This window comes from Hemiscyllium ocellatum, chromosome 8 (genome assembly GCF_020745735.1).
Source record: "Hemiscyllium ocellatum isolate sHemOce1 chromosome 8, sHemOce1.pat.X.cur, whole genome shotgun sequence".
Classification (NCBI taxonomy): Eukaryota; Metazoa; Chordata; class Chondrichthyes; order Orectolobiformes; family Hemiscylliidae; genus Hemiscyllium; species Hemiscyllium ocellatum.
Window position 1 is genome coordinate 104,211,094 of NC_083408.1, and position 13,716 is coordinate 104,224,809.

General features: G+C 40.5%; 1 protein-coding gene across 3 annotated transcripts in view; it reads left to right on the forward strand.

The window, feature by feature from the left end:
- vipas39 (VPS33B interacting protein, apical-basolateral polarity regulator, spe-39 homolog) overlaps positions 1 to 13,716 on the forward strand; it is a 59,633-nt gene that overhangs the window by 26,188 nt on the left and 19,729 nt on the right. For all 3 annotated transcript variants that reach the window (XM_060828574.1, XM_060828575.1, XM_060828573.1), the window contains exons 9-13: positions 361 to 394; positions 4,938 to 5,040; positions 5,636 to 5,663; positions 10,301 to 10,374; positions 12,205 to 12,280. In XM_060828574.1, the coding sequence (XP_060684557.1) occupies positions 361 to 394; positions 4,938 to 5,040; positions 5,636 to 5,663; positions 10,301 to 10,374; positions 12,205 to 12,280 (315 nt within the window). The remainder of the gene's footprint in view (positions 1 to 360; positions 395 to 4,937; positions 5,041 to 5,635; positions 5,664 to 10,300; positions 10,375 to 12,204; positions 12,281 to 13,716) is intronic.

Consider the following 13,716-nt stretch of genomic DNA (forward strand, 5'->3'; position numbering starts at 1 on the left):
GACCAGGTTATAGTCCAACAGGTTTATTTGGAAGCTCTAGCTTTCGGAGCCCTGCTCCTTCACAATCACCTGAAGGATGGTTGCAATGCCAATGAAGTAAAGAATTTATATAACTGTATTTCAGTTTGCAAGGTGGTATTTGAGGGGAGGAAGGATGTGAAGTAGTGAGGAGCTTGTAATACAGAATGTCCATTCAATGTAATATTTTGAAGGTGAGTGGGATAATTATATTCTCATTGAACAGCATTAGTTCAGTTTTTCGCTCACGGATGATAGAGAAGCTTGTTTAATTATCTGATTTTAATGTTTATTGTACTAGGGTCAATATTTACGAAAGCTTTCTCAAATTATTTCTTACAGGTTTTGATTTTTTTGAAAAAATCATTAAGCAAAGGTATGTGCTTGTTTAATTTCCATGTTATAGTAACTAGGGACCAGTATTGAGAACTGAAATCCTTGGCCAATTTTTATCATCAAGGTACCATTCACTTCTGGTGGCTTAGCAACTGGGCTTATACACACCAGTAATGTTCCATATGCAATCTTAACTTTGCATGGAGTAGGGCAATGTCAACACTGGGAAAGCAGGGAAAGGAGACTTACAATCAGTTTCAATTTTTGCGCGTTTCTAAGGGGGGGGGGGGGGGGTGGTCACAGAGGTATTTAAGCTGAGGTTGGTTAGGATGCCTGAACATTTTTAGTGTCTAGTCACCTTTGTCATGCAAAGGTCAAAGTGAGGACTTCAGATCCTGGAGATCAGAGTCAAAAGGTGTGGCGCTGGAAAAGCACAGCCAGTCAGGCAGTATCTGAAGGGCAGGAGAGTCGATTCTCCTGCTCCTCAGAAGCTGCCTGATCAGCTGTGTTTTTCCAGCGCCACACCTTTTGACTTGGTCATTTAAAGGCAGATGAGCCTGTGTGCCCACCACAGTCCAAACAGGTTACCTGAAATGAACAATGCAATTTGTAGATGAAACTGCATTTACAGTTGAGAGATGTGTGACTGTACAGTGGGACGGTTTATAACAGTACTTGCTTAGAAAGGTTCACGGAATTTACAGGACAGTATTCGTCCTACCCTGCGAGTGAAGATAACTGGTTGGCATGTATCTGCAGTGGCATGATTAAGTGAATTCTCACCTGGAGAGCCTGTACTAAAGGTTTACCAGACTGATTCCCGGGGTGGCAGGACTGATGTATGAAGAGAGACTAGATTGATTAGGTCTGTACTTCTTGGAATTTGTAGGATGAGGGGGTGGCTCTCCAAACATAGATCATCTCATCAAATTCTAACAGGACCAGACAGAGTAAGTGCAGAAAGGATGTTCTCTATGACTGGAGGGAGTCACAGTCTAAAAATGCAGTTAGGCCATTTAAAACTGATTTGACCAGAAATTTCTTCAGAGAGTGGTGAGATGTCAAATTCTCTATCACAGAAAGTGGTTGCAGCCAAAACATTGAATGTTTTCAAGAAGGACTTAGATATAGTTCTTAGGCTAAAAGGGATGAAGGGTATGGGAAGAAAGCGGGAACAGGATACTGAGATGAATGGTCAGCCATGATCATAATGAATGATGGGGCAGGGTTGAAGAGCCCAGTCCTGTTCTTGTTTTCTATGTTTCACTTACTTGATAGAGAGAAAGTGAGGTCTGCAGATGCTGGAGATTAGAATCAAAAAGTGTGGTGCTGGAAAAGCACAGGTCAGGGCAGCATCTAAAGAGCTGGTGTAAGCCCTTCATCAGGAATGTTGGCGGGGGAGGGGGGGGGGACGGTGGAAGGGACTGAGAGATAAATGGGAGGGAGCGGGGCTGGGGGAATGGTAGCTGGGAAGGTAATAGGTCGATGCAGGTGAGGGGGGGTGTGGTGATGGTGACACATCAGAAGGGAGAGTGGAGCAGATAGGTGGTAAGGAAGATGAACAAGTAGGACAGTTCAAGAGGACAGTGCCGAATTGGAGGGTTGAATCTGGGATGAGGTGGGGGAAGGGAGATTTGCAAACTAGTGAAATCTACGTTGATGCAATGTGGTTGGAGGGTCTCAAAGCAGAAGATTAGGCTATCTTTCTCCAGTGGTCAGGTGGCTTCGAATTGGTGATGGAGGAGCCCAGGACTTGCATGTCCTTGGTAGAGTAGGAGAGAGAGTTGGCCACAGGGCAGTGGGGTTGTTTGATGCACGTGTCCCAGAGACGTTCCCTGCAACATTCTGCAAGTTGGTGTCCTGTCTCCTCAATGTAGAGGAGATCACATCAAGAGCAACGGACACAGTAGATGAGGTGTTTGGATGATTAGATTAGATTAGATTCCCTACAGTATGGAAACAGGCCCTTCGGGCCAACAAGTCCACATTGACCCTCTTGATGAAGAGTTTATGCCTGAAACGTTGATTCTCCTCCTTGGATGCTGCCTGTCCTGCTGTGCTTTTCCAGCACCACACACTATTTAAAAGAGAATTATATGAATATTTCAAGCTCATAATATTCTCTTTCCTAATTAATTACCTCAAATGCTTAACCTTAAATTCAGGACTCTATCATGTAAGTTGTTTGAGGATGTGGTCATCGCCTGTTTGGCCAACATTTGTTGTGTATTACTTACTGCCGAAGAGAAGGTGATGCTGAACTGCTTCCTTGACCCACTGCAATTCTTCTGGCATAAGTTAAGCTACAATGCTGTTTGAAAGGGAGTTCCAGGACTTTAAGCCAGCAACCTTCATCATCAATCTTTTCTAAGCCAGTACCTCCAATCATATGATCACGTATCTCATGGAAATGTCTACCTTGCCATGAATTGTCATGCTGCAATGCTCCATTACCGAAGTCAATCAGTAGTGTTGTTAACACTCGTGATAATTGCTAATCCTACTTCCTCCACACAATGGCACTATTACAAGTTAAAATGGAACTTATATTGCAAGTTTTTGTTTTACCCCTAGATGGTGCTGTCAGTTCTCTGTACAAGCATAAATTGAAGCTTCAGGCTGGAGTTTTATCTAGGTGACAGTTATTTCCAGCCAAATTCCAGTGAATTGCCAAAAATTGATCAAATCAGCATTGTGTCAACAGTAAAAAGTGAGGTCTGCAGATGCTGGAGATCAGAGCTGAAAATGTGTTGCTGGTTAAAGCGCAGCAGGTCAGGCAGCATCCAAGGAACAGGAAATTCGACGTTTCGGGCAAAAGCCCTTCATCAGGAATGAGGAAAGTGTGTCCAGCAGGCTAAGATATCTTAGCTTAGCCTGCTGGACACACTTTCCTCATTCCTGATGAAGGGCTTTTGCCCGAAACGTCGAATTTCCTGTTCCTTGGATGCTGCCTGACCTGCTGCGCTTTAACCAGCAATACATTTTCAGCATTGTGTCAACACAACAGTTTCCATTTACATAGTGCCTTTAAAGTAATGAAATATCTTGGGGTGCTTAAGTTGCAGAAACTTAACTGACATTGAGCAGGACTGGCATTTCCTTAAACTTAAAATCAACTAAAACTTAACACCGTCTTATAGAAATTTTAGCTGGAAATCAGCTCTTCCCCAAAATTGGCTGTCCCAGATTGAATTAATCGACATTGTGAGTTTTCAATAATCTCTCCACTTTTCTGGCCTTCAAGGTGATTCTTGGTTTTAATTTTGTGTGCAAGAGCGTAGATAAGCAGGTTTTTAAAAAGCTGGTATGTATTAAAATATTTAATTTCTTTTGAAACTGTTTGCATGACACCAATGAAACTAGTAAGTGGCTCTGTATAGTTTTTACAAATTTCAGTTCTTTAAAATCTGGCTACTTACAGGTGGTGGAACTCAAATGTTTATATTTGGTAATAAACCAATTTTCAGTTATGTCAATAAAACAACACCAGATCATCACTTCAAAATACTTCGGGGAACATTATTTGGAAAGCTATAGTATTTTAAAGTGCTGCCCAATTGTGCTGATTCATGGACCATTTTCCAAGTATACAGAAAAGTTTGAGTAAAATCTTGAACATAGCATAAATGCTGCAGATTTATTCTGTAATCTTGAGAACAATTTGCACCCATAGTGGAAATTATATCCACAGAGTTCAAGAATAAATATACATAACACCCAGGAAACCATTTTGCGCAGGCATGGTGGCTAAATAGCACCCTGTGCGTTTTCATTCTTTGAGAGAGGCTTCAGATACTGAGAACCTTTTCAATTGACGTGGAGAAGGCGGAGTAGAAACAATAGAGGTTATTAAAATTCTGAAGAATTTCTGATGAAGCAAGGAAATACTATTTCCTCTGGTCAAGAAAGCATTGATAAAGAGTCATAAATTATAATTGTCAATGAGATTAAGGACAGAAGCCAGGACATTTCTTTTAGAGGAAATCATTATAAAGTTTGAAATATGTTGCCACAGGGTGTGATTGAATCAGAGATCCATTTAACTTTTAGAAGATTGGTAAGTATTTTAAAATATTACGGGATAAATTTCAGAATAAAGGGATTAGATTGCTGTCATAAGAAGCTTGGACAGGCACATTTGACTGATTGGTATCCTCTGTGCAGCAGGCATCTCATAACCTCTCTCAGGCAGTTGAAACAGATGTAGTTAAAAGACATTTTCACTACTGAATGTGGGTGGAAGCAGAATTCATGTTAATGTTTGAAAGGGGAGAAGAGTAAATATTTGAAAAGAGCAAAAAATGGAACAGGTATTGTGGAGAGGAATGGATGACATGAATAGATCTTTTTGAGAGTTGGCAACTGAGAGGGCCCAAATGGCATCTTCATGCTGTGACATTTTGTGGTTTCACATTTAACAAAAAGGAAATTGATTAATATGTATTTTTAAGGTTAAACTGACTTTTCTCTGGTAGAACGCTGATGGTAAGAGCACTTTTCAAAAAAAATTGTATGATTCAGTAACTAACATTTTTTGTGTGTTGGCAATTTACCATACATATCTGGATTTGTGTGTATTGTAGAAATATTATTTCGAGAGCTGGAGTACCGGCAGGTTGCCCTACAACATTTTATCTACTATCTGAAAGAGACGGGGGAACAGAAACTACTGTTGGAGGTGCTCAAGTAAGGAGGCCTTTTTGTATTCTGCTGTTCTTGTTCATTTTTGGAATATAATCAGTCTGACAATAAAGCATAAAAGACTAATTCAAATGAACACAGGTTAACAAGAAATTGTGTAAATAAATGAGCTCTTAGAGATCAGGAGCATATGGCCAAAATTGAGAACTATGGGTAACCTGGCAAAAGGGCAAGCTATTAGAAAAACTCCCATTCCATCCCACGCTCAAGTGCTCAAAGGCTGTGTGTGTGTGGAATGGAGGCAAAGAATGGAAAAGGAATGATAAATATAAAGAAAGCAGCAAATTGGATAAGTTTGACTCCCAGTCTCACTGCAGCTGATCTGATGTAAGGAAGCACCAAGATGCTTGAATGGGCCTCAGGAATAGGAAAGGTAATGTGGTATTGGCCAGGATTCTCACTCGTGATCAATATCTAGTCATTATCGGGTAGGGATAGAATGAGCTTTTGCCAGATGACATTAGTGTGGCAATAAGTGACAGCTTCAAAAGTAGATAAAGAAGCAAGGTTAAATAAGGATAAAATCTCTGCAAATGGTAAGCAAAGTGACATTAAAAGTCTACTTTTTTTTTAAATGCAGGGTTCTGGGAAGAACAGAAGAGGCTGCAGTAAGTATGGTGCAGCTCAGAGATACAGAATAGAGCTCTGTACGATCCACTCATACATTCACCAATTGAGTCGAGTAACTGTTTTGGGGTGTTGTAGTTATCCAGAAAATATAAATTTAATTTAAAAGATCTGGAAATACAGAGTTGGCATGTGACCATGGAGCTGTAAGATTATTTTAATGTCCTGTAGAAAAATAAACCTGCTATCCATACCTTGACTTGCTTATATATGACGCCAATCCCACACTGACTTGATGGACTCTTAACTACCATATTCTAATAAAATGCTGCTGGGCTTCAAAAAGAGATCTGCTTGTCACCACCAATTTCTTGAGGGACCTAGACATGAATAATCAAAGACTGTGGCACTCACGTCACAAGAGTGAATGAAAATGAAATGTAAAATGCACAGTCAAATCCTCCTCTATACTTTCCCATTGAACACCCCCCAGGTTTAGTGCAGCATTTGTGAGGTTGTATAACCTTCTCAACAGTGTATTGTGGCCACACACCTCGAGTGGCTAAAGTGACTATGTCACTGTTGTTTTGCTGTGATATTTTAAATTCCTACACAGTCATTCTCAAGGAGGTTTTCCCAGTAAAAATGAACAGTAAGTGATTTCAATGAACTGATATGCCAATAAACTGACAGAGAGAGGTAATGGCCATGTCTTTGGGCTTGGGCTGAAACTGAATCCAGGCCCAGAGGTACGATAATGAAGGATTCCCCCAGTTGTTATTTAATCCAGCAGCTGTTCCTGTAATTGAGTGGCATCCCATTAATAACTATTTTATAAATCAAGTGTTCCTAACCCGATGTGATCTTTTACCCACGAAATACTATAAGGAATGACTAAATGACCTCATGGACAGAGTCATGCCACATAGAAACGGGCCTTTCAGCCTTACATGTCTGTGCCAGCCATGCTACATTAATCTTACTTAGCTGCACTTAGAAACATAGAAAATAGGTGCAGGAGTAGACCATTCAGCCCTGTACCACCATTCAGTACAAACATGACAATCATGCAATTTCAGTATCCCACTCCCGCTTTCTCTCCATACCCTTTGCTCCATTTAGCCACAAGGGCCATGTCCAGCTCCATCCTGATTATATCCAACAAACTGGCCCCAACAACTTGCTCTGTAGCCTATTTTGCTTTGGCAGTTTGTGTTCATCCAGATGTTCTTAAGTATTGCAAGATTACCTAACCTCCATCTCACAGGCAGCACATTCCATATAAATGTTTTCTCAGATCACCACTAAACTACTTGCTCCTCCCTTTAAACTAATGCCATCTAGCCTTAGACATGTCTGCCATGGGGAAGCGATTCTTACAATCTACTCTGTTGTATGCCTTTCATAATTGTATATACCTCAATTAGATCCTCCCTCAGCTTCCTCTGCTCTAAGGAAAATAAATCTTCCTAGTAGCTGAGACTTTTCATCTGAGGCAAGTTCTGGGTGAATCTCCTTTCTACCCTCTCCAGTGGAATCATGTCATTCCAATAGTATGACAACTACAACTGCACTTTGTGCAATTTGTGGCCTGAACAATGTTTTATAAAGTTGTCGCAAGATTTCCTTGTCCGTATGTTCTATGCCCCAGCTAATGAAGACAAGCATCCGACATGCCTTCTTCATCACCCTTTGTACCTGTACTGACAGCTTCAGGGATCTATGGGCCCTGAAGGTCATCAAGGTCCCTTTGTTCCTCAGTATTCCTGAGGGACCTAGGTATCTACCATTTGTCATGTATATTCTTCCCTTATCAGACTTCCAAAAATGCATCACCTTGCACTTATTGGAATTAAATTCCTTTTGCCATTGCTGTGCCCAAATTACCAGCGGATCAATATTAGACTGTAGCCTGAGATCATCCTCCTCTGTATCAACAATGCTATCATTTTTAGTGTCCTCTGCACACTTAATATGTATACCTTGAACATTCACATCCAAGTCGTTACTGTACATAACAAGTCCCAGCACCAGTCCCTGTGGTACACCGCTGGCCACAGGCTTCCAATTACAAAAACAACACTCCAGCGTCACCCTTTTCCTCCTACATGTCAGCCTATCTTGGATCCTGCAGGCTGTTACCTTTTGCATCAGCCTTCCATGTGAGACATTCTTAAAGGCCTTATTGTAGTCCAGGTAAACCAAATCAACTGCACTACCCTCATCAATGTATTTAGTCACCTTTTCAAAAGCTCAATTAAATTAATCAGACTGGATCTCCCTCTGTCAAATCTGCGCTGACTATCCCTGATTATTCTCTGCCTTTCCAAGTATTGATAAATCATGACAGTCAGAATTTTTCCAATAACTTTCCTACCACTGACATCAAACTAACTGGTCCGTAATTATCTGGCCTGTCCCTACTGCTCTCTTGAACAGAGAAACCACATTCGTTATTCTCCAGTCATCTGGCACTTCATCTGTGGCCAGTGAAGTATTAATTATATCCACCAGAGTCCCAGCAATCTCCTTTGCTTTCCACAGCAGACTAGGATATGTCACATCATGCCGTAGGGATTTATGCACATCTAGGCCCTTTATAACATTTAATAACACCTCCTCCTTATTAATCTTAAGAATTTTAGAACCTTAGCATCCCAACTGAAATTGCTGGTTACAATGTCTTTCTCCTCTGTGAATACAGATGACAAGTATTCATTTACACCTCACCCTCATCCCTTGGCTCCACACATAGATTGCCCTTTTTAAAAATTCATTTGTGAGACTTTGGTGTGGCTGGCAGGTCAGCATTGATAGCCCATCCCTATTTGCCCTTGAAAAGGTGGTGGTGAGCTGCCACCTTGAATTGCTGCAGTCCACTTGCTGTGGATTGACCTACAGTGCTGGTAGGGAGGGAATGGTAGTATATTTTCAAGTCAGGGTGGTGAGTGGCTTGGAGGGGAACTTGCAGATTGTGGTGTTCCCAATTACCTGCTGCCCTTGTCCTGCAATATGGAATTGGTTATGGGTTTGGAAGGATCCTTGTCTAAGGATCTTTGGTGAATTTCTTGGTCTCTAATCCCTGCTAATTATTTTATTCTTCGTATACTTCTAAAAATCCTTGAGGTTTTCCTTGATTCCATCTGCAAAAGGTATTTTGTGGCATCTCTTTGCCCCCTAATCTTCTTTACAAGCGCCCCCCTACTTCTCTATACTTTGAAGGGCCTCCCCTCCTGTTTTTAATCCACTGTACCTGAAATATGCTTTTTTAGATTAGATTACATTACATTACAGTGTGGAAACAGGCCCTTCAGCCCAACACCAACCCGCCGAAGCATAACCCACCCATACCCCTACGTTTACCCCTTACCTAACACTACGGGCAATTTAGCATGGCCAATTCACCTGACCTGCATATCTTTGGACTGTGGGAGGAAACCGGAGCACCCGGAGGAAACACATGCAGACATGGGGAGAACGTGCAAACTCCACACAGTCAGTCGCCTGAGGTGGGAATTGAACCCGGATCTCTGGCGCTGTGAGGCAGCTGTGCTAACCACTGTGCCACCGTGCCGCTTCTTCCTTTTTCTTTATCAAGCACTCTATATCTCTTACCATCCAGACTTCCCTGGACTTGATGCCCTTGTCCTTCACTCTGGGAAGAACATGCTGACCCAGAATGCTAACAACACTACTTTTAAAAGGTTCCCACTTTCCAAACATAGACAAGTAGCTGCCCTCAGTCCATGTTTGCCAGATCCTGTATAATGATTTTGAAATTGGTCTTCTCCCAGTTTAGACACTTAACTTCTGCACTATACTTATCCCTTTCCATAATGACTTTGAAATTTACAGAGATATGGTTACTATCCCCAAAATGCTTACCCACCGAAACTTCAACGACTTGACCAGCTTCATTCCCCAGCATTAGGTCTCGCACTACTCCACTATCTACATACTGGCACAATACATTTCTCCTGGATACACTTTTAAAATTCCACCCTGTCTAATCCTTTCACACTAAGGCCATCTCAGTTGTTGAAATCCCCTACACTATAATCCTGTTTTTCTCACACATCTCTGTGATTTGCTGACATACCTGTACCTCTATCTCCCTGTAACTGTTGGGACGCCTGTAATAATCCCAGCAAGGTAATCAATCCTTTTTTATTTTAAACCCAACCTGTTGAAACATTGACTGGAGCAGAATTCAAATTGGCGCAACACTATCGTACCAGCATCAGATTCATTACCTGCATATTACTCATTAAAATATGGGATAGTATGTGAGCGTGTAATGTTGATTTGCAGCAGAAGGGAGAGACCTGCAAAAGTTTTGGTGTAAAACCAGAAGGCTATATGAATACAAAACAGGTTCATTAGCTCCTGAAGGGAGAAACATTGGGTTAAAGTTTCACCCAAGATATTTATTCCCTCTATAGTGCCTCTTGTACTTCGTAGAATTTTCTGATTTTATTCCAGAATTCCACTATTTGCGTTGTTCTCTAGTTGTCATCACATTGGTTTGTGTTTTGAGCACAGGGTTGTTAATTTGCTGCCATATGTTTTTCTCTTAATACCTGAAGCAAATGATCAGATATAGTTAAAAAAAATGTTTGGATTCATTGAATACTGTTTATGTCAGCTCTTTGTTGAATTGTTCCATCTCTTGTTGCAGCTCTTGCAGTACAAAGAACATTTGAATATCAAAGGACAAGTGAAAAAAACAGAATATTTAAAAAATTGCATTGGGTAAGTATCCCAAAGAGATACGTACTCGCACCTGATTAGAAGCCTGGAAATCTTTGCTTGGAGTTCATGATTCCTAGCTTAATGTTTCTGTTTTCTGCTTTATTTCCTTTCCTGAACATGTTGACCCCTTGCTATAGTGTGGCTTTTTGACCTCTCTTGAACAAGTACCTCATCCAACTCCATATTATTGGTGTGAGTTGAAGCAAGCTATGTTGAGCATGCAAATCTTGAGCACACGACTGCACTTTCTAGCATGTTCTACTTGTATTAGAATCCTCTGTACACCTCCAGTTCTGGTTTCATATGATCATGGCTGCGATTTCAATCACTCTACCATGACCAGCAGTACCTTCTGATAACTAGGTTGAATTTAAATGCCTTCTTCTCTCCTCTTTTAAAATGCTTCTTTTACTTTGATGAAAGCTTTGGTTACTTATCCTCATACCTCCTTTTGTGGTTTAGTGTCAGATTTTGTCCAGTGACATTCTTGTGAAGTGCCTCGAAGCTATTTTAACTCTGTTAAGGGTGCTATAGACATGCAAGTTGTTGCACCCTGGCCATTTGTTCTCTCTCTCCCTGACCCCAGGTGACCAATCACAAGTCATCATCTCCAGCTACTGGCTGAGATCTGCTCACTCAAGTGTTTAACAGAAATCAAACCTGATACCTTATGGAGAATGTTTTGGATGGAATAGAATAGAATAGCAATTTATTGTCACACTGTATTTATGAAAATAGTGAGATATGGATATGTCCCCACAATCGGGTGCCATTTTATATTTCAGAAATTACAAAAATAAATAATTGAGATAGAGTTAGGACAAAGTTGATGTGTTGTTACCTCCACGGCTCCTGGTTTTCTCAAGGGCCGCCAAAGCTGCCCCTGAGGCTCCAAGCAAGGATTTTCAGACCAGACCCTTCACACTTCCACTTCCGAAACCAATGCTGAAGCAACAGCATCACCGTCTTAGCAAGGTGAGACAGACTGGGCTCACAAAGTCACTGATGCTGTTGCCACTTCAGTCGCCACCCAAAGTCACCACATTGTCGCCATAGCCACAGTGAATGAACTGGAACCACTACTGCTGTAGCCATTACTGAAACAGCCACACCACGACCAGGTGGAATGAACCAGAGCCACCGATGAGCTACGGCTACTATAGCCAAAAGGAACGGACGTCCGGATTCACCATGCTGCCACTCTTGCAATTACCTTTCTCCACCACAGCAGCAGAAAAAAAGAAAAGGTGAACTTTGACGCAAAATAGAAATGAAGAAATGAAACAAAACAAAAAAAAAACTAAGAAGAATGTGGCCAGCTAGGAGAGCAAGAGTGGGAATTTATGGGCACATAGCCCAAACACTTCCTACCCTATCATCGCTGTCATCTTGGGAATCATGAAAAAGAGTCCATCTTTGGTTCTGATTCCTTCCTTCCCCTGTATTCTGATGTAATATTTTGGATTCAGGTCACACTCAGATTGCTCCCAGCTTGGATTGTACACGTTGGGTACATGATGGGATAGACTGAATATTCTTGCATTTCAAGGGCAGGTAAATTCATCAAGCAGTTGAGTCCAAAACATAAACTTCGTCAAGTTATATATGTAAAGAATTTTAAGACCTTGGTGGGATACCATATAAATGATAGACTTTTTTGGTTACTATTTTTAAATCTATGCTATTACAAAAGACTCACTGAGTAAGTATTCTCTTTGCAAATTGTTGTGTCCAGGGTATCTGTTTTAATTCAAGTCCCAAAGAGATGGTGATTCTTGAAGTTTCAAAACAGCCATCCCACATGACTGTCTCTCCACATTTTCTCTTTAGACTTCCACTTGCTTATGATGATTCCACGTTTGTTAAGGACCACTACACACTGCTGGAGAGACAAATTATTATTGAGGTAAGGACAATTTGGAAAATTTTATTTTTTTCTGATAACATTTTGTTACCCTATTTTTTGAATTTCTTGGTTCACATTCTCTGTACCCAACATTGTTTCTCGTTTCCATACCCACTAGTGGTCTCTGCCCATCTGCACAACAATGTGCTCCCTCATTTCTATTCTGGAAGGAGCAGCACTGTTCCTGATCAGCCAATGGCCACATGCTAAATCTACTGCTCAATGGGATTAAGTCTTGGGGTTGATTATAGAGTACAAAATGCCCTCCGAATTTGTCAAATTCATTATTTTTCATGAGCACATATGTTATTTCTCATGGTTGAGCCACACGACCACACAGCTGTATTATTAAAAGGATCAGTGTATATTATTCAGGAAAAGGGATTGTAACTTGTTCTTTCCCTTCCCCTCAGTTGAAGGCACCCATACTGCTGTTTGCTTCTAGTTAAAGACTTTGTTGAAATAATGAAAAGAAAATCTGGAAGACTTCATTAAACATTGGTATTCTAATATAATATTTCCAATCTTTGCTGTTTGGGAAATGACAGCATTGTAGCAATACCACTGGATTAGCAATACACCACAGCAACTGATGGAATTTGATCTTAGTTAAATATAGAATATAAATCTTGTCTCAATAATGATGACCTTGAAATTATTTTTGATTGTTGGGAAAACCCATTTGGTTCATCAATTGCCTTTATAGGGGAAATCTGCTATCTTTGTATAGTCTGACCTAAATATGACATCATGCCCATAGTATCAAATGTCAACTCCTCTGGCCCTGAAAATGGATCTTTTCAGAGTTTATTGGAGATGTCTTTTGTTTTTTTTCTTACTCTTTCCATCTATCTCTTGTTACAACACAAAGGTGAACCCTTCCGATAATTAAACCAAACACCCAGAAAAGCTAATTTCACCTTACAATCTATTAAAATATGAGTGACAGAGAACTCCTATGATTTAAAGAAAATAATATCAATTTATTCTTTAACTCTAAAAGTGAACATTAAACAACAACTATACATAACTCCAAGCCCCCTTTCCCTTAACTGCTTATTACCTGTCTCCATACTTTATATCAATATACTGATCCAATAAAACACTTATTAAAATTCCAATAACTTAATTTCAAAACCCCAAAGTGGCAGTCAACTTTGGTGCCTTTCATCCTTCAGCTGAAGATCTCCCTGGGTTGTCTTTTTTTTTGCTACAAATAGTTTTCATATGAAAAGTTACCTTTGACAGCGAGTGTTTCAATATTTTGGGTCTTTCTCGATGGCAATTATTCTGTCTGACCTTCAAACTGCCTGCCTTTTTTTATACACCAACATTAGTTTGTCTCATTGGTTTGATGTTGGCAAAATAATAAATTCACACTCGATTGGCTTTTAGTATCCTGGGACGTAATTTAATCTGGTTAAGTTTGAATTGTT